Source organism: Oncorhynchus gorbuscha, linkage group LG18, assembly GCF_021184085.1.
Source record: "Oncorhynchus gorbuscha isolate QuinsamMale2020 ecotype Even-year linkage group LG18, OgorEven_v1.0, whole genome shotgun sequence".
NCBI lineage: Eukaryota > Metazoa > Chordata > Actinopteri > Salmoniformes > Salmonidae > Oncorhynchus > Oncorhynchus gorbuscha.
Genome location: NC_060190.1, coordinates 22,516,946 through 22,539,032, shown reverse-complemented (window position 1 = coordinate 22,539,032; position 22,087 = coordinate 22,516,946). Strand labels below are relative to the sequence as shown.

Genomic DNA, 22,087 nt, shown 5'->3' with positions numbered 1-22,087 from the left:
ACTGCGCAGTCGCATTCTCTCAAGATGCTGAAATAAATATATCATATTTCTCCACTCTTATTCCCGAGTATCATTTTACTGCAAGAAATGCTTATTTTTGCAAGAGTTAATGTTAAGGCTATGTGAGAGGGTATAGACCTAGAGTCAGTGTCCAGATTTGAGTTTCCATTTAACCCATCTGAACAGTAGGCTACAGTTCTCTTAACGTGCCATAGGCCTATTTGAGACCCCATCATGTCACTGTCGAATTTGTTTAGCACTTCACAATCATCACACATAACATATAATCCTCTTTAACCACAACCGACTCTTTCCCAAACGTTACCTTTCTGGCCCTCCCGTCTCTTTTATTTTCAACTCTCAATTTCGCAGCTTTTCTCTTATTGAATTTAACTCCAACATTGTCCTTTTTGCCTCCATGGATCAACGTTAACTTTTTCTGCTCATTCCAAAAATGATGTGACGATTGACCTGTAGGTTGTTTGGCAGAGTACCGTTAGACCCTGAAGTTTAGGCTCGTGCACTAATGCCAGATAGCCTAAAATAAAAACCTCAATGCAGCCTATAGATATAAATTACACATGAATGATACATTTCTGGATCTTTTAAGGTATTGCAATGAAACAGGCAGGGAGCGGGTCTCGAACCTTCGACCTACTATCCCGAAGTCCAGCGCGCTATTGACTGTGCCGCAAAAACATGCTCGTGCGGCAGCGTCGATATCCGCGGTTATAAACCCAGGGTGTTATGTCTTTATTCAACCGACCTGCCCCTTCATCCACACAATGTATATAAGCGCGGGGGGACGGCAGTTACTACGGTAGGCTACTATGCAATGTGTTGATTGAGTCTTAGTTCAGCACCATGGACAGCACGGCGATTGGTGGATTCAGCGCTATGTTTGGGCGATTCAGCACCACAGCCCTGGACAGCAATACATGAGAGAGGATGTTTGCACCAAGGGGCAGACCGGCCATCCAGCATTTCTTGAAAAAGACAGATGGGCTGGTCCATTTGTTTTTTTGCCAGGTGGGCGTGTCTAACGTTTTTGTTGTTTCGCAAAATGATAATTATCTTGCTAATAATGGGGGCCTCAAGGGAAAAAATGGGCCAGTGTGTTAGAAATGCCAGAGCCAATTTATGGTCCCAGTCCATCACTGTGTTGGTGGGGCTTCACAGACAGAAAGCCTAGACTCTTAGAATTTGGGGTGACTCGAGGAACCCTGGAGATTCTCAAGGAACCATTGCAGTCAATGGGTTAATTTGTGCACCATTGGTTAGTTGAGGGGTTCTTGGAAGAACCTTTCATGTTTTCAATGTTTCCTGGAGGAACCTTTTTGCTGGCACATGCAAAGCACTGTAAATAAACCATATATAATATTATTTAATAATCGGATTTGTTGTGCTGCCAGACTCAGAAGAAAATGGAAAAATGTGTCTTTTGGTGATGCCTTTATGCGATAGCTAGCAACTTGTAAACAATAACCCATTCCTATTTGAATACTATTTTAATAGCAATGTTGAATAATACAACATTGTCTGTCATGCCAATTGTATCATATGACTGTAGCCTCCTGTTTTACTTCCGAAAAGTTTGTTGTGATGGTAATGATGTTTGTTTATGATGATTATTATTGGGAGTTGTCTTAGGTCACCAGTTAGCGACAGTATTTTCATCCTAGCCTACACTCTTGGTCGTTTGGATTGGTTGTTTGGATGACCTATCTGGGTTGCAGGCATTGTTTCACTTAGTTGGGTTGTTTTCTTTAAAAAGAGCCAGGTTGGGTGGTTGATGCTAGGTTACTGATGCTGGATTATTAACCCTGCATTCATAACCAAGTGGGAATGTGGTGTTTACCACAAACAACTGGGAAACATCCACTTGAACGCCCCTCCAACTGGTGATCAGTAGTGGGAAACCTTTGACATCACCTAAAGAAGGAAATGACCTCGAAAACAGAATTTTCGGCAAGCAATCTATTATACAGTTTTTTTAACATTAGAATTTGTTTGCAAGCATGATAGCTGTACTTTTCGTTTATGGTTGACACAGCTTGTTTTCCATTAGCCGATCGTTGTACGTCATCAAGTTCAAAGCACGTGGATGCCTCCAAATTGTATTTACTACTTCCCACTTGGTTGTAAACACAGCATAAGATATGACTCAGTGGGTCAGATGAGAAGAATGGGGGCGTTGCTTAGTAAGGGCGTGGCATTCACATAATTATGTTTGGCCACCCGTGAGAGTTAATTCCTTCCTGTTAATCTTTTCTGTTGTATTGTCATCTCATGTTAAGGTTGAACACTAATATTTTTGTAGCATCAATGAGGCTTACAGACATGTATGAGTTCCTCAAGAGTCTATGCAAATCCCAATGTTGGATTTGTTACCACTTTATTACTATATAAAGAAGTTATTGCATTTGGATGACTGTCAATGCTCTATATGTAGTCAGCAATGTTAATATTAGATGATGAAAAATGCATAAACATTCAAGGAAAATAGACATTTGTATTGTACAAACTTTCAACTTTATATGATAAACAGAAATGACATTTATTCTTACCAGTAGCCAAAAATAACTATCTGAAAGCCGTGCCTCTAATCATCTGATAGGCTGCTGCTGCTGCAATATTTTATTAAAAAGGTAAACATTGAACTTTTCCCATCACAAAAAGGTTCCTGTTTGAACATTTACATAGGCAGCCCAGTATCAGCATATGAACGTCAATCTGTGACATTTTTGCGAAAATATATGCATCATGGCACAGGGGTTCCCCGAGGAACCTTTGTGACCAGAATAGGTTCCCCCCTGAGTGACAATTTACCGATTCGCAAAAGGTTCTTCCAGGCTCCTTCACTTCAAAGAGTGTTGGCTTTAGCTCAGCGGGATTGAAAAGTCTTGTCGGGCCCAGGAGACCCGGGGCCTAAACACAGCCGGCCACATGCAGTCCTTGCCGCTTTTCCCAACATTTTCACTCCAGACTTCACAAACACTGCAGCCATTGCCAACCAATTGAAGATAATAATTGCAGAACTTCCTGATACAGTATGTGTGTTGTATAATTCGTTTGAGTTTAATGAGCTACAGTCTCTCAGAGGGACTGGCTACTGAAAAAGCAACTTGTTTGGCTAATGTCTACACCCGCTCCACTTCTTTCAGCTAATGTAGGCTGACATATTACATCCCTTCCAGTGGATTTATTTTTCATTCACTTCTGCCATTCTGTATTTGTAACACTCCTGTCCCATTTTAAAGTTTTTTGTTGCAACAAACTGAAATTATAGTTATTACTGAACTCCCTGTCTGCTCTCGCCTGTCATTGTATCATTGTAATTGCTTCTGTTGAAGTGTTTTCTCGTAGGTATTTCTTCAGCATTTCTTTCTTGTCCCAAAAATGCTTAGCCTGGTCCCGGATCTGCTTATGCCATCTTGCCAACTCCCATGGTCACTATAATTGGCTACAAAATGCTTTCCTTACCTCAAATACCCTTTATAGACTGGTGTGTTGTCATATCACAAAGCTATCCAACTCTGAATGGTGGCAGAGTGTTCCTGTAAAGATATTGGCAAAGTCAGGTATTGTGTGAGTTCATAAGACAGCCATTCAGCCATGTCACATCGTTGATTCTGAAAGGGAGAGGTGGCACAGTGCTATAGGCAAAGTCAGGTCTGGCTGTAGGGCATGCGGATAATGGCTCCAAAAAGCTAGTGACCATCTTGTCCCCACCCTCACCCTCCCCCTGGCATGGAGACAAGAGTGTGTGGCACTGATGAGCAGACCGTCTGTTGTCAGTCACTCATCACTTTTCCTTTTAACTTCCTCTCTCCACCCGCACCGGAATTCATAGGAATACATTTTTTTCTCTCTCCCCTTTTGAAACTTAAGTTACAGTGATGTAAGAGGACTGCCAAAACCAGGTGCTTTATCTCGGTGAGCCCAGACCCTGCAGTCTCTATGGAAACCGTGTCTTCTGAGAAGACGATGCAAGGGTGGCCCGGAAGGAAGGATGAATGCAGCCCAGCTATCCCCAAAGACACGCTGCACCACCACCATCCGTTTAAAAACAGCCGTTCATCTTTAGTTTTTTTTTTTTCAAAAGAACCCTCCCGTACTATCCTGTACCATCCAGTACCATCCTGTATCCTCCTGTACCCTCTTGAGTCCTCCTCTGATAACACTGGGGTTTTATCCCAAAGGGCAGCTTTTCCCTATGGGGCCATATATGCCCTGGTAAAAATGAAAATAAAATATAAAGTATTCAGACCCCTTGACCTTTTCCACATTTTGTTACGTTACAGCCTCATTCTAAAATGGATTAAATCGTTTTTTTCCTCATGAATCTACACACAATACCCCATAATGACAAAGCAAAAGACGGTTTTTATACATTTTTGTCTCTTACAAATAAAAAAATGGAAATATCACATTCCCATAAGTATTCAGACCTTTTAATTGAGTACTTTGAAGCACCTTTGGCAACAATTACAGCATCAAGTCTTCTTGGGTATAAAGCTACATGCTTGGCAGACCTGTACTTGGGGAGTTTCTCCCATTCTTTTCTGCAGATCCTCTAAAGCTCTGTTTGTTTGGATGGGGAGCGTTGCTGCACAGCTATTTTCAGGTATCTCCAGAGATGTTCAATCGGGTTGAAGTCCAGGCTCTTGCTGGGCCACTCAATGACATTCATAGACTTGTCCTGAAGCCACTCCTGTGTTGTCTTGGCTGTGTGCTTAGGGTCGTTGTACTGTTAAAAGGTAAACCTTTGTCCCAGTCTGAGGTTTTGACTGCTCTGGAGCAGGTATTTATCAAGGATCTCTCTGTACTTTGCTCCGTTCATCTTTGCCTCGATCCTGACTAGTCTCCCAGTCCCTGCCGCTGAAAAACATCCCCACAGCATGATGCTGCCATCACCATGCTTCATCGTAGGGATGGTGCCAGGTTTCCTCCAGATGCTTGACATTCAGGCCAGAGAGTTCAATCTTGGTTTCATCTGACCAGAACATCTTGTTTCTCATGGTCTGAGAGTCTTTAGGTGCCTTTTTGCAAACTCCAAGTGGGCTGTCATGTGCCTTTTACTGAGGAGTGGCTTCCGAGTGGCCAATCTACCATAACGGCATGATTGGTGGAGTGCTGCAGAAATGGTTATCCTTCTGAAAGTTTCTCGCATCTCCACAGAGGAACTCTAGAGCTATGTCAGAGTGACCATTGGGTTCTTGGCCCAAGGCCCTTCTCCCCTGATTGCTCAATTAGGCTGGGCGGCCAGTTATAGGAAGAGTCTTGGTGGTTCCTAACTTCTTCCATTTAAGAATGATGGAGGCTACTATGTTCTTGGGGACATTCAATGCTGCAGACATTTTATGGTACCCTTCCCCAGGTCTGTGCCTCGACACAATCCTGTCTCGGAGCTCTATGGACGATTCCTTCGACCTCATGGCTTGGTTTTTGCTCTGACATGCACTGTCAACTGTGGGACCTTATATAGACAGTGCCTTTCCAAATCATGTCCAATAAATTGAGTTTACCACAGGTGGACTCCAATGAAGTTGTAGAAACATCTCAAGGATGATCAATGGACAGGACGCACCTGAGCTCAATTATTGAGTCTCATAGCAAAGGGTCTAAATACTTACGTAAATTAGGTATTTCTGTTTGTATTTTTTATACATTTGCAAAATTTCTAAAAAAACTGTTTTCACTTTGTCATTATGGAGTATTGGGTGTAGATTGTTGGGGATTGTCTTTTATTTAATACATTTTAGAGTAAGGCTGTAATGTAACAACATTTTTGAAAAAGTCAAGGGGTCCGAATACTTTCCTGAAGGCAATGTACATGTATGTGATGGCCAGAAACGTGATTGCCATTTTAAATTCTCTGGTGTTTAGTGACTCCACAGGGAGTTGACTCCTACTGGGCAACACAATCTGGCCAACTTTAGCAGTAGCCTACACAATAAGTATTATACACACACTGCTCTGTACTGTTTCATGGATGGGAATGATTTGCAATACACATAAATGTAGTTATATTAGCTGTAACATAAGAGGTGGATGCTATATAAGGCACACCTGTATGATGTAGGTCTATAGATGAACAATGAAAATACAGTTGTTCTGCTCTTTGATGATAAGGAGTCAATACAACAGCATAAGTTCCATTTGTATGTACAGTATACTTTCTGCCTCCCCCTGGGTCATATTCATTAGTGCAAAATGTAGCAAAGCGTTTTGAAAACGGAAAATGAAAATGAGTGTTTCTTATTGGACAAGATCAAGGTAGTCCCTCCCTGTTTCAGTCCATTTGCTTCCTATTGGGGTCTAGTGAATATGACCCTGGTGTGTGGAATGATAGGAGTGATTACATGTGGCTGAGTGCTCCAGAAGAGGAAATGGAAGCATGCACAGCTGAACTCTGGAGGATGTATTCTTGAGGTTACTGCTTATTGACATGTATTATATATGAATATAGTGTTTGCATTAGTGTATTGATATAGAGCAATCCTGGGATTTAATAGTACTGCATTTGAAATCTCTTCAAATAATTTGAGCATTTGCCTTGGCATGCCAGATGGGCATGATACTTGGTTCTATGCATAGAGTATATGTGATATTGTGGTTGCTATACTAGATGTACTAAATACTATGCACAGTGAGGTAGGTGTTCTCTGCTTCCTGATGGGGTCAGCACTAATAGGACTGGGATGAGTGCCTGGGCCGGGGGAAGCCAGGGTGATGCTGCGATTCCCAGTGGGTTCACTTAGAATTGGAATCCCTCCCTGCAAAAGAAGCCCACAGAGCCACAGGCTGGTGTGACTCACTCACCCAGCTCTCAATGTGAACAGGAGGAGAGGAGCTGCTTCTTATGACACTACACCTACCAAACGCTGTAGAATGAGTGTGGGATGTGTGTGTGTGGGTGGAGTGTGTGTGTGCATGTGAGAGAGAGAGAGAGAGAGAGAGAGAGAGAGAGAGAGAGAGAGAGAGAGAGAGAGAGAGAGAGAGAGAGAGAGAAAAAGAAAGAGAGAGAGAAAGCAAGAGAGAGAGAGTATGCTGTGTGTTCTTGACAGATAAAATATGCAGCATATTTCTTGTCATTATTATGACAAATTGCTCTTTCCCCAGATCTGTCGATGTCGAGGTCCTTCATCCACACAGGCATGCAGTGAGCCGCCCATGTGTGTTACAGAGTGAGGGTGCACTGTGATCATCGCAGCGTGCCCCTGGTAAGGACCCCGTGGCAAGCGTCCGGCCGGCCCAGGCCACACCTCCCACACCCAGGACATGTACGGCAGCGCCAGAGCGGTCGGCCACATCGAGAGCAGCCCTGCACGGTCCCCGCGCCTGCCTAGGTCCCCCAGGCTGGGCCACCGGAGGGCCAACAGTGGGGGCGGGGGCGGTGGAGGGGGTAAGACGCTCTCCATGGAGAACATCCAGTCACTGAACGCTGCCTACGCCACGTCCGGGCCCATGTACCTAAGCGACCACGAGGGAGTGGGCTCAACCGCCACCTACCCTAAGGGCACCATGACGCTGGGGCGAGCCTCCAACCGGGCCATGTACGGGGGCCGCGTCACGGCCATGGGCAGCAGCCCCAACATCGCCTCGGTGGGGCTGGGCCACCACGCTGACCTGCTGTCCTACAGCGACCTGGGCTCCCTGTCCATGCTGCAGCACCACCACCACCACCCTCAGGGGGTGCCGTCGGCCCTGTTGCGGCAGGCTGTGCGAGGCAGTGGGGGGGAACTCCTGGAGATGCAGGCCACACTCCGGGACATGCAGCGGGAGAACGACCTGCTGAGGAGAGAGCTGGACCTGAAGGACAGCAAGCTGGGCTCGTCCACCAACAGCATCAAGAGCTTCTGGAGCCCCGAGCTGAAGAAGGAGAGGATGATACGCAAGGAGGAGGCGGCACGCACCTCCGTCCTCAAGGAGCAGATGAGGGTGACTCACGAGGAGAACCAGGTTAGAACACAACATGTTTTCTCCCCTCGTCTCGCCCTATGCTGCTACTTGATAGTGTACACTTCGTAGTGCACACTGAATAGTGTGTACTTGGATTAAAGGAAAATCTTTTGGTATTTGTTTCAGTAGTCCATTGTTGATTGTCCATTGTTGTCAGCAATCAAGTTTTGAAGATATATAGCTTTCAAAATACAGAAATACAGCGGATATGATGCTTTTGCACCATATGATACAAAACGCAGCATCATACCGGCTGTATTTCTGTATTTTGAAAGTTATATACACTACATGACCAAAAGTATGTGGACACCTGCTCTTCGAACATCTCATTCCACAATCATGGGCTTTAATATGGAGTTGGAAACAGGAAAGGGTCTTCCTCAAACTGTTGCCACAAAGTTGGAAGCACAGGATCGTCTAGAATGTCATTGTATGCTGTAGCATTACAATTTACATTTACTGGAACTAAGGGGCCTAGCCCGAACCATGAAAACAGCCCCAGACCATTATTCCCCCTCCACCAAACTTTACAGTTGTCACTATGCATTGGGGCAGGTAGTGTTCTCCTGGCATTCGCCAATCCCAGATTCATCTGTCGGACTGCCAGATGGTGAAGCGGGATTCATCACTTCAGAAAACGAATTTCCACTGCTCCAGAGTCCAATGGCGGCGATCTTTACACCACTCCAGGCGACCCTTGATTCCGTATAATGATTTTAGGCTTGTGTACGGCTACTCGGCCATGGAAACCCATTTCAAGGAGCTCCCGACGAACAGTTCTTGTGCTGACGTTCCAAAGGCAGACGATTTTTACGCGCTTCACCATTTGGTGCCGTTCTGTGAGCTTATGTGGCCTACCACTTAGCGGCTGAGCCGTTGTTGCTCCAAGATGTTTCCACAATAACAGCGCTTACAGTTGACCGGGACAGCTCTAGCAGGGCAGAAATTTGACAAACTAACTTGTTGGAACGGTGGCATCCTATAATGGAAAGTCACTGAGCTCTTCTGTAAGGCCATTCTACTGCTAATGTTTGTCTATGGAGATTGCATGGCTGTGTGCTCGATTTCATACACCTGTCAGCAATGGGTGTGGTTGAAATAGCCAAATCCACTAATTTGAAGCCGTGTCCACATACTTTTGTATATGTAGTGTATCTTGCAAACTTGATTATTGACACGCAATACATTTTGGGACAATATCAACAATGGCCTATTGAAACAAATACCAACAAATCGTTTTTGGGTGGAGTTTTCCTTTAATGTCCGCCACTAGTCAATCTCCCTTTTACAACTCACACAGACATATGTCTCTATCTCTCTCCCTTCCTGTCACAGTCTCTCACTGTTCTCCCTCCTGTCTCGTCACTCTAACTATTCTATTTTCCTCCCAAGGTACTGTCTCCACTCCCTGATGTCGAAGAATTATCCCACTGTCATGTTTATTTAATACATCTGGAAACCTTTTTGGAAAGAGGTGTTGGTGGTCATAAATGTTTCATCATCCACTCGTACTATACCTCATTTCTAATAGTCCCCAGAATGAATAAGAGAGGGGGAGGGAATGAGGGATGGAGGAAGAGAGGGAGGTTGAAACGAATACTGTAAGAAGCATACATGAAATATTCATGTGATTTTTCAAATGATCTAGATTCTACTGTGTCTTACTGTGGTAAAAATCATCATTCAGTACAACGCTCCCGTCTTAGCGCATCACACCGCACAGTGTATTAACACATCAAATTCCGCCCTTTGTAAAAGCGTAATGCTTACCCTGGTTTATCATTTAGGTGGCTTATTTAGGTTGCGTCCACAAGTGATATGTGAATATTACATCAACAGTATTACAACAAGTGATAAGACAACAAGTGGCTACAGAAAGGCCAGAGGTGATTTCAGGGCTATGGCCACCTCAGTGGTGGCTGGTGGGCGAAGATATAGGAAGACATGCTGATTGTAATGGAATGAATGGAACAGTATCAAACACATGGTTTCTTTTCAATACATTCCATTCCAGCCATTACAATGAGCCTGTCCCCTTGTATCTTTGCCCACAAGCCGTCACTGGGCCTCAGGTCGATCCTGTTCGGGCTTTGTCCACAGTCACACGCAATTTGATTTGGTTTCTGTGCCTTTCCCCTGAGTCTCTGTTTGTTAGTTGTAAAGGGGGTGGAGTGAGCAACCTAGTTAAATCACTCACACGTCTCCAGTCTGCAGTCTGCAGGAGGTTCAGGGCCTGGAGAGGAATGTCAAGGACAAAGCACTGTCTGAGAGTCTCTCGCTATCTCTGTCTCCCCCCGTTTGCCCTTCTCCCTCTCGATCTATTTAACTTACTCTCACTCGCTCTGTCTTTCATTTTCTCTCCCTGTCTACCCCTATCTATCTCCCTCCCATTCTCTTCTGTCTCCGTGTCCGTCGCTCCACCCCCTCTCTCGCTCTCTTGCCCCCTCTGTCTCCCTCTCTTTCTCCTCTCTCTGTCTCTCTCTCTCTCTCTCTCTCTCTCTCTCTCTCTCTCTCTCTCTCTCTCTCTCTCTCTCTCTCTCTCTCTCTCTCTCTCTCTCTCTCTCTCTCTCTCTCTCTCTCTCTCTCTCTCTCTCTCTACCACTCTATATTGCCCCTTCCCTCTTTCTTTTCTCTGTGTCCTGCAGGGCACCATATGGGATTTCTCTGACATACATTATCAAATGAAGGTTGATTAGATGGAAATAGATAGATCTGTATACCTAATTAGGCAGGCAAAGCTAGATGGTAATTACATCATATCTACCATACCGGATAGGATGTCTTGTCTTGATACAGTGCTTTGAGGATGGACGTGGTGACCTTGTCAGTAGGGCATTGACATGAAAGTGGACAAGGGAGGCACACTTGTATGTTGTATAGATTTAACTTATACAGAAGGCACAGTATAAGATGAATAGGGTCCATTATGGTAGAAGTTAGGCTTACATACATTGTGTGCTGTATAGTTAAACATTAGTAACATCCACAATGTGTGACATGTAGTGTGTGCGTGTGTGTGTGATGTGTAGTGTGTGTGATTGTGTGTGTGATGTATAGCGTGTGTGTGTGTGATGTATTGTGTGTGTGTGTGATGCATAGTGTGTGTGTTTGATGTATAGTGTGTGTGTGTGTGTGTGATATATAGTGTTTCTGTGTGTGTGTGTGTGTGTGTGTGTGTGTGTGTGTGTGTGTGTGTGTGTGTGTGTGTGTGTGTGCGTGTGCGTGTGCGTGTGCGTGTGTGTGTGTGTGTGTGTGTGTGTGTGTGTGTGTGTGTGTGTGTGTGTGTGTGTGTGTGTGTGTGCGTGTGTGCTGTATAGTGTGTGTGTGTGATGTATAGTGTGTGTGTGTGTGTGATTTATAGTGTGTGTGTGTCTGTGTGTTTGTGTGTGTGTGTGTGTGTGTGATGTATAGTTGAACATGAGGCCCACCTATAGTATCTGACATACAGTACAGTGATGTATAGGATAGTATCTGACATACAGTACAGTGATGTATAGGACCCCAGTGAAGTCACCCCAGATCAAAGGAGGCTGCTGAAGGGAGAACGGCACATAATAATGTCCGGAATGGAGCAAATAGAATGGCATCAAACACTTGGATTCCATTCCACTCATTCCGCTTCAGCCATTACTATGAGTCTGTTCTCAGAAATTGACGTTCATCCAGGTTTCCAGAACGTCGGGAGATGACGTGAATAATGGCCACTAGGAGCAAAACAGACTCAAAACTAGTGCCTGGCAGCCAGAGGTCGGGCTTAGACCAATCCGCCATCCCCGTTCATAACATTCTAGCAAGCCGCGAGCATACATTGCTAGGCCCCTCGTTATTATAATTTATTTATCCAAACCTTAGCTCTTAACTTAACCAGTCAATGTATTTCTGTTTTATACAATGGGTGGGTCTAATCCTGGATGCTGATTGGTTAAAACCTTGTTCCAGCCGGTGTCTAATCCACAAGTTATGATGTTGAAATGCCTATTCACTATTTCATCTGACTGCGCGATCCACTGTTCCATTAGCCCAGCCAGGCAATTTATAAACTTGATCTCCACTTTCAAAAGCATCTAGACATTATCTCCCATTTCTTTTATACTGGCGTTTGGTTTTCAACATCAGAGATTTGTATTAACCTTGATTGTTTGTCACTCCGACATTTGTAACATTGTTTCTATACTGAAATTCGATTTCCAGCTGTCCCATAGTAATGAACGTGTCAGGAGTTGGGACGAGACAGGCAGGCAGCATGAATCAGCATCATTTTATTGGATATATACAAAGAAATGTCAATTAAAAAAACTGAAATGCAGCTAGTTTGCTGTCATTCCAGCTCCAATTCGATTGATCAATCAATTGATTGATTGTGTTAGCTGTGTAGTTGGCTAGCTCCTCTGAACAGGGTCCTGGCGAGAGAGCAAATGTTCTAGGCCAGTCGAAATCGCGAATCATTAGCTCATTGTTTGTGGATGTATACAAAAAAATCACTTGAAAACAGATGAAACAAACACTAAGGCAGCAACTTTTCTGTTATTCTGGCTGCACTGTTTGATGTGACCCTGTTAGCCGAAGTTGGCTAGCTAGCAAGCAAGGGATAAGAACGTTGCCAGTCATCATGGTAACGGAAACATTTAGAACGAACAAATGTGTCACGTCCATCGATTTATAACAAGAAGACTTAACGACTGGGTCACGGCCCTGGCAACTGAACCAATAGAACGATCAACCAGCCGGCTTGGGTAGCAACCCTAGATTTCTGTCGGGACTATGTCTTATGGAAGGATGAAATAGTATATATATAAATTCATCAAAATAACATGTTTAATGAAAATATGTCAGTCATTATTTGAATATGTTGGTAACCCGTTGTATGTGGAGGGTATATTTGTCATACCAGAACAACACTCATGCCAATATATCCCCCAAACACCCATTATCACATACTCCATTATCATTGAGGCCCACCTGGTCTTGTCTGTGGCAGTCAGTCAGTTAAAAGGCACCGTACTCCCTATGAAGTGCAGTACTTAAAAAAATGGCCCATAGGCTTCTGGTCAAAAGTAGTGCACTATGTAGGGAATAGGCCATTTGGGACGTAGACCCTGGCTGACGACATTTAAAATACCCAAATGCGGGGAAAATGGCTGATTATGTGGGACAGCTTACATACATGTTTTGGGCAGCACCACCTCCACCACACAAAAATATCCTTCCTTCTGCACCGGACAGGCTAATTGAAGCTCTCAGACAGGCTATTCTTTTGCCTTACGACAAATTTGTGATGCAGAAATGGGAGACCAATGTGTTTTCTGAAAATCTGGGAATATTTGGCCAAGGAAACATTTCTGGTTGGTCTCGGGGAAGGTAGAACAGTTAGGAAGGGAGACTTTGAAAACTGGATTGAATGAAGTAGCAGCAAATATGTCGAATGAGCAATGAGCATGGACAGCCTCACAAGTTGGACGGAATCACCTTATATCTTTCAGTCTAATACGGCTATTTACTTACTTTTGTAGATCTCTTCGCCAGAAGCACACATTTGTGAGTAGTTAACTGTCCTCTCCAAGTCTAGCTGAAATTTAGCCCGAAAGGATTTTACAAATGTGATTGGTTGCGATACGACATTGGCCTATGTCACGTCTTGCCCTGCACAGAATATCAGATCTCAACAGTGATTGGAGAAGTGCTTAACTTCACCAGTACCACATTCTTATGATATATATCTTGTCAAAAGTGCAAGATGACTAAATAACAGACAGGCTGGAATGTCTAACTGAAATACAGGACATTTAAAAAAAAAATGAATGGTGTTTGAATTTGTTGATAAAATGCGGGACATGAATGTTTGGTTTCGGGACCCTAGACGCAGTGTGTGTGTCATAGTGAGCTCCTCTGATGCTCTCTCCTAGCGGCCAACAGGTCCCTCCCTAATCATTACTCACAGACAGGATACAGCCACACAGTCTCAAGGTTACAGCAGGACGCTGTCTGCCTGTCTCCCACTGGCTGGGGCTCCAACCTGTGTGTTTGTGTGTGTGTGAGCGTGAACGTGCTTGTGCGTTTCTGTGTGTGCCTTGTGCCCAAATTAGATTGTGTTTCTGTACCCATTTAGTTTAACCTCTAGAGTTGTGTGATTGGCTTGTGTGTGTGTGTGTGTGTGTGTGTGTGTGTGTGTGTGTGTGTGTGTGTGTGTGTGTGTGTGTGTGTGTGTGTGTGTGTGTTTGTGTATGCGCGCGTGCGTGTGTGTGCGTGTGTGTTTGTGTGCGTGCGTGTGCGTGTGTGTTTGTGTGCGTGCGTGTGTGTGTGTGCGCTATAGTATCCCATTGAGGTTGAGATTGAAACCGAAGGAAGTCTCTTTGTGCTGTTCAGTGGAGCCAGGAGAGTCTGCAGTGCCCTGGCTCAGTGGCTCCACGGTTCTCTGGAGCTGTGCCACGCTGCCACGCTGCCTGGGTGAGAGACCAACATCCTGACCTGATGGTATCACCACCCTCCATCCTCAGTCTGGGATCACTAGAAGGGAACTGGAGAGGAAAGGGGGTAGGGGGGTAGTACCCTAGGTTATACGTTGCACAAGTTGAAGGTCTTTTCATTTGAACCGCCCAAGTATAAGAGGACCAAGGCTGCGTCCCAAATGGCACACCATTCCCTATCTGGTGCACTACTTTTTACCCTAGGGCCCTATGGTGAGAGGGGAAAGTCCCACTGTACCTTCCGTAGAGAATGTGAAGAGAATGGAGCACGTGTGGTAACATCAGGTTTGGTCTGTGTGACTGAGTAACGTGTGAGAAGAAATACAGTGTGGGTGGACAGGAGTCCATTTTGATTCTCTGCCTTGCCCTCATGACAGTTCGGTCTTGCTCTGATTGCTGTGAATGATATCTCCCTCCCTAGAGGCAGAATAAGCCTACATGAATAAATGTGCGTTTGGCTAACACAAAGCAGCTGTGTCTTGCCACTCTAGCTCTTACTGTAATTGCTCACTTTGTGCTAAATGACTTAAATGTAAATGTATCTCGATTCACAGGGTTGTCTTTTGGGCGTAGCTAGGGCGTTGTGAGTAGCTAGGGCGTTGTGAGGCAAACACCCACCCAGACGCACATGCACAGGAACATGCCCACACACACAGTAGTACGTTTACGTGCACACTAATAATTGGATATTAGAATTAGATTATGGCAGTAGGCAGATTATGTAATAGACGTGTAAGCACCATACTCTGCTTATAGTAATCAGTGTGAGGTCATAATTGCGTGGATTTGAAAACCCAGCATTCGGAGCAATCTTTTGAATCATTAGGACATGTACACGCCCTCGTCGGCGTTCCGGTGATGTAGAGCCTCTTCAGCGCGCGTGAAGTGTGTTAGGAACAACTGAATGTAAGCGTCTTAGAAGTCGTTTTCACAGACTAACTTTGTATGTCCTGACCCCCGAAACAATACGTTCGCTGTGGTAGAACGTTTATTTTCGACGCAGTTCTTCTGCCATCGGGGTAGCCGGACTTCAGGTGTGTCCATGTAAACAGGATTCGTAGGGAGATTGTTCTTGCAAATCATGTGCATGTTTTTCATCAAACTATTATATGAATCTGACTGTCCACAATAGTTGTGTTATAGTGTGCATGTAACTGCGCTCACACGCGCACCAATCTGACGGTTCTGGAGAGGGGAAGGTTTCCTCACCCCAAATAATGATAGGCTTGTTGAGCCTCTGACTGAAGAGAAAATTACCTTATTAATTATGAAGTATTCATTTCTGACCCGTCTGCGTTTAGCTCAGTCTGTCTACTCTGGCAGCAGCCCACTGCAATCGCCCCAGGTGCCTACATCTACTATTAGCCGAAGCAAATATCCGACATTATTTATATACTGAAAATATAGCAAAAGCCGTGTTCTTTCTTGCGTGACAGTTTTAGGGGAGAAAGGCCACTCAAATGACTTAATTGCAAGGTTCAAACCTACTCCAACGACCCCGACGCAAGATTCAAACCCACTTAAACGACCCGACGCAAGATTCAAACCCACTTAAACGACCTGACGCAAGATTCAAACCCACTTAAACGACCCCGACGCAAGATTCAAACCCACTTAAACGACCCGACGCAAGATTCAAACCCACTTAAACGACCCCGACGCAAGGTTCAAACCCACTTAAATGACCCGACGCAAGGTTCAAACCCACTTAAACGACCCGACGCAAGGTTCAAACCCACTCCAACGACTCACAATTAGCTTATATCTGTTTATTTGAACTGCTAGTTTTCTACTAACGGTATCTTGTCATTAAAACATGCAGTTGGCTGATGGTCTTAGCTGACCTGAAGGCACTGCTACTGTAGCTGCTTTGGAGACGGCATTTTGAACACTGACCAGTGTGATCGTTGTTTAGCATCGGCTTGGTTGACTGTCATTCAGTTGAGTTGAGCACGCTGTCAAACACTGCCATTCCAACTCATAACGGTGTGTGTTTTTGTGCGTGTATGTGTGTGTATGCGATGTGATAGCTGGGCTGGAGGCTGCTCTCGGCCTTAGCGTGTGATAGCTGGGCTGGAGGCTGCTCTCGGCCTTAGCGTGTGATAGCTGGGCTGGAGGCTGCTCTCGGCCTTAGCGTGTGATAGCTGGGCTGGAGGCTGCTCTCGGCCTTAGCGTGTGATATCTGGGCTGGAGGCTGCTCTCGGCCTTAGCGTGTGATAGCTGGGCTGGAGGCTGCTCTCGGCCTTAGCGTGTGATAGCTGGGCTGGAGGCTGCTCTCGGCCTTAGCGTGTGATAGCTGGGCTGGAGGCTGCTCTCGGCCTTAGCGTGTGATATCCGACTGAGTCAAGCGCAGTCAACAATCATCACCACAATCCCCGGAAATGGAGGCATAGACTCACATCCCCATATCACTGCTGTGTTTATGCTCAGACATGCCACAGAGACGCAGTTTCCACAGATGTGAGATTGTTGGTTCCTGTTAAACAGCCATTTTTCTGATCTCTGATCTTCTGTTAGTCGTCTCATCTCTTCTGGTGAAGACACCCGCAAACACACACACATGCACAGACATGCACAGACATGCACGCACGTGCACACACACACACACACACACACACACACACACACACACACACACACACACACACACACACACACACACACACACACACACACACACACACACACACACACACACACACACACACACACACACACACACACACACACACTCAGTGTGAGTCTTACAGCAGTTGGAGCTGTTTTCTCCAGCCAGGTCATTCAATATTGATGTTGAAATTGGACGTCTATCCATGTCCTGAGGAGGTCGGGAAATGCTTTCAAAACTGTCCACTAGGGGCAACAGTGAGTGCTATTACCATCAAGTAGGCTTAGGTTTTGGGGGTGGTGGATGGTCGTAATCCCATGACTCTGGATCAAAAGGTTGTGTGTTCTATCACAGTCGTGTACATTATTTAATGAGTGCCTAAACTTCACCCCTAACTTAGAAATGTGATGTTTGGAGAAATGGAATGATATAGCAGCAGGAGCAACAAAAACACTTACAAATTTGGGGCAACTTTAAAATGTTATGTTTGGGGAACATGGATGAACGTTTAATTCTGCAGTGAGACTGTGAGAGCTTGTTGATTCTCTCACTCCTGTTGGGAGTTCTGCATTCTAATGACCAGACAGCCCCTTAGCTCAGCCTCAGAGCTCCTTAGATCCAAACAGCCTGTATCCTCCTCCCAGGCTGTGAGAATGTGTGTGTGTGTGTGTGTGTGTGTGTGTGTGTGTGTGTGTGTGTGTGTGTGTGTGTGTGTGTGTGTGTGTGTGTGTGTGTGTGTGTGTGTGTGTGTGTGTGTGTGTGTGTGTGTGTGTGTGAGAGAGAGTGTGTGTGCGTGTGTGTTTGGAGTGTGTATTTGTGGGTTTGGTGTTTGTGTGTGTGTCTGTGTGTGTGTCTGTGTGCGTGTGCATTTGTGTGTATGTGGAAGCAGGTTGGTGACAAATGTGTTGCTGTGCCCACTGCTTGCTTGGGAAATATTATGTGGCCAATTTCTCTCTGAGCTTTAGAGGAGAGGCCTTATTTGAGTAACATATTGGCCCCATATCACAGACAGGGTTTTAGTTTGGCTCAGAGGAGTGGAAGATGGATAGAGGAGTGGAAGATGGATGGAGGAGGGGAGGGGAGGGGATGAGTGGAGAGGAGGGAATGAGTGGAGAGGAGGGGAGAGGATGAGTGGAGAGGATGAGTGGAGAGGAGGGGGAAAGTTGACAGTTCACTAAGGATGATATATGAGAAGAGTGTAAATAGGAAGAGAGAGAGAGAGAGGGGGAGAGAGGGGGAGGGAGAGGGAGTGAGAGGGAGAGAGAGAGAGAGAGAGAGAGGGGGAGGGAGAGAGAGAGGGGGTAGAGAGAACGAGAGGGAGAGAGAGAGGGGGAGAGAGGGAGAGAGAGAGAGGAATGAGAGATGTACGAGATAAATCGGCTAGATATATAGACTGGATATAAGAGCAGATTAGTCCAAGCAGGCCAGATCAGCTTGTGTTAGGTGTACAGCATCTCCTTGTCCATCTATCCAGTCAATATAGCTGAGACATGTGACAATTGGACTGAACAGTACATTCCTAGAGCCAGTAATCCCAGTCTGGGATTATCAATCCTGGAGCGGCGCTCAGCGTTCCCAGAGCTCCCTGCCTTAACGAGGTGGAGTGGAGCTGTCAGTGTGTTCCGGATGGTGACGTTCCCCTGTGTCCGGTCCGACGTTCCAGTCGGCTCCTAGCGAATGATCAGCCAGCCGTCGCCACAGCAACAGAGTCACAATGCGTGTCATGACCAATTCAGCCATTTGTGTGTATATAAGATTTGTCATCTCACTGATTACAGATATAAGTTTTAGTCCGTTTCTTTGAGCTGAGCCAAGGCAGGGAAATTACTTGTATTTTTGATTCCTTCCGCTGGTGAGGATTATACTGCTGAGTAGAAGTCAAGTGGTAAGCATGAATAGCTATGTGGAAGCACACACACACACACACACACACACACACACACACACACACACACACACACACACACACACACACACACACACACACACACACACACACACACACACACACACACACACACACACACACACACACACACACACACACACACACACACACACACACACACACACACACACACACACACACACACACACACACACACACACACACCGTCCTCACATCAATGACGTAAATGAGGTGGGAGCCGCTATACGTGTCGAGGGATGTGTGAGTGAGATGATGATTTTACACTTAGTGGGAGGGAGAGATATTAGTGTTTGTGTGTGCATTCGTGTAGTATGACAGTGTGTATGTGCGTTTGTGTAGTATGACAACCGGTTAACCCAGTATAGATGATGGCCTTGTCATGTAGCGCCATTTTTCTGATACAGTATATCTAGGACAGGAGTCTTCAACCTTTTCTAGCACGAGAGCTACTTTAAAAAAAATTCAACATGTCGCAAAAATAGAACTGTTTGGCCATAATGACCATTGTTATGTTTGGAGGAAAAAGGAGGAGGCTTGCAAGCCGAAGAACACCATCCCAACCATCAAGCATGGGGGTGGCAGCATCATGTTGTTGGGGTGCTTTGCTACAGGCAGGACAATTATGTGGCTATATTGAAGCAACATCTCAAGTCATCAGTCAGAAAGTTAAAGGTTGGTTACAAATGGGTCTTCCAAATGGACAATGACCCCAAGCATACTTCCAAAGTTATGGCTTAAGGACAACAAAGTCAAGGTATTGGAGTGACCATCACAAAGTCCTGACCTCAATCCCTCAGTAAATTTGTGGGCAAAACTGAATAAGCGTGTGCGAGCAAGGAGGCCTACAAACCTGACTCCGTTACACCAGCTCTGTCAGGAGGAATGGGCCAAAATTCCCCCAACTTATTGTGGGAAACATGTGGAAGGCTACCCGAAACGTTTGACCCAAGTTAAACAATTTAAAGTCAATGCTACCAAATACTAATTGTGTGTATGTAAACTTCTAACCCACTGGGAATGTGATGAAAGAAATACAAGCTGAAATAAATTATTCTCTCTACTATTATTCTGACATTTCACATTCTGAAAATAATGTGGTGATCCTAACTGACCTAAGGCAGGGAAGCTTTACTAGGATTAAATATCAGCAGTTGTGAAAAACTGAGTTTAAATGTATTTGGCCAGGGTGTAGGTAAACTTCCGACTTCAACTGTATCTTTCCTACTTCCCTTGCCTGCTCTCTTCTGTGCCTCCACTATCTCAGTACCCTTTATGTCATTCTCTCCTCGGCTCTCCCTCACTTCACTATCTCCTCTTCCCCATTCCACTGCCATTCCCTGTTGGCCAACGCAGGCTGAATGATTATTCATGCAATGCTTACATGGCAGGGTTGATAGTGGGTTCGAAACACGCACACACCCACACACCCACACTGCTGTGAGCGGTTTATTTGTGTTTCTCTCTGACTCAGCGCTTTAGCTCCAGTCCATGTGTCAGATATGAACAGAGGGAGAACACACATGCACACACACACACACTACCCCCCCCCACACACACACACTCTCAGGGGACGCAGCTGCTACCGTCTCTGCTGCCTGGCACAACCATGTCAGTGTGTTTACGTGTGTCTGCCCCCTTAGCCCATGTCCAAACGCTAACCAATCATGTACACTCCGTTGCCAATTATGAGCCGTTTTTAAGTAGAAATGTTCTATCTCTGTTGTTGGTGATCACATTGGCTCAAAAAAGGTGCTATAGAAAAGCACCCAGACCTAGTAAAGTAGTAGTAATAATAATAACAGTATGTGCCATTTAGCAGGTTCTTTAATCCAAAGCAAAATAAAATATTTTATGGGCGGCCCCAGTAGGAATCGAACCCACAATTCTGCTGTTGCAAGCACCATGCTCCACCAACTGAGCCGTAGGAAGGTTTATGTTGACACGCCTCCTCCCTGTCCCTTGCTCATTGGGGTATGTATGAGGGGTATGGACAGCCAATAATACTCCCTGTCCCTTGCTCATTGGGGTATGTATGAGGGGTATGGACAGCCAATAATACTCCCTGTCCCTTGCTCATTGGGGTATGTATGAGGGGTATGGACAGCCAATAGTACTCCCTGTCCCTTGCTCATTGGGGTATGTAATGAGGGGTATGGACAGCCAATAGTACTCCCTGTCCCTTGCTCATTGGGGTATGTATGAGGGGTATGGACAGCCAATAGTACTCCCTGACCCCAGGAGATGGAGTGTGTTGTGTTCATCAGACCCCCCCCACCAGCCTTCTCTCTCCTCCAATATCTGCTGAGTCACGACTGAAAGGCCAGGGCCCCTGTGGGTAATCAAAAGAGGACCAATAGCGCCCTCCCAGAAGCTTGGCTGGTTCGTAAAACCTGCAAATTCAGACAAATAACAGGTGTAATGGGTCTGCACTCAAAAGTATGTTGCATAGTGCTTACTTCATTCAATGTATTTTTTTGTGTGATTTTCCCCGCATCAGGGATAGCGTACACAGACATCTCGGCTTTGCATCCTGCTTCAGCGTGTAGGTACACATTTTCAGTCAAAACAGCATATGTAGGGAACACAGATGAGCAACCGATGAGCAGCACGTGCCTCTAATCAGGTCTGCCACTCATCTGCCAATCTGAGAGGAGGATGGGGGCAGGAGAGGAGGATGGGGACAGGAGAGGAGAATGGGGGCAGGACAGGAGGATGGGGCAGGAGAGGAGGATGGGGACAGGAGAGGAGGATTGGGACAGGAGAGGAGGATTGGGACAGGAGAGGAGGATGGGGACAGGAGAGGAGGATGGGGCAGGAGAGGAGGATATGGACAGGAGAGGAGGATTGGGACAGGAGAGGAGGATGGGGACAGGAGAGGAGGATGGGTACAGGAGAGGAGGATGGGGACAGGAGAGGAGGATGGGTACAGGGAGAGGAGGATGGGGATAGGAGAGGAGGATGGGGAGAGGAGAGGAGGATGGGGAGAGGAGAGGAGGATGGGGATAGGAGAGGAGGATGTGGATAGAAGAGGAGGATGGGGACAGGAGAGGAGGATGGGGACAGGAAAGGAGGATGGGGAGAGTAGAGGAGGATGGGGACAGGAGAGGAGGATGGGTACAG

At 45.7% G+C, this 22,087-nt stretch overlaps 1 protein-coding gene across 6 annotated transcripts in view; it reads left to right on the top strand.

The window, feature by feature from the left end:
• Nucleotides 1-22,087, top strand: part of LOC124003385 (ERC protein 2-like) — a 74,378-nt gene that overhangs the window by 2,381 nt on the left and 49,910 nt on the right. For all 6 annotated transcript variants that reach the window (XM_046311590.1, XM_046311588.1, XM_046311586.1 and 3 more), the window contains exon 2: nt 7,126-7,965. In XM_046311590.1, coding sequence (XP_046167546.1) covers nt 7,285-7,965 — 681 coding nt within the window. In that variant the 5' untranslated portion in view covers nt 7,126-7,284. The remainder of the gene's footprint in view (nt 1-7,125; nt 7,966-22,087) is intronic.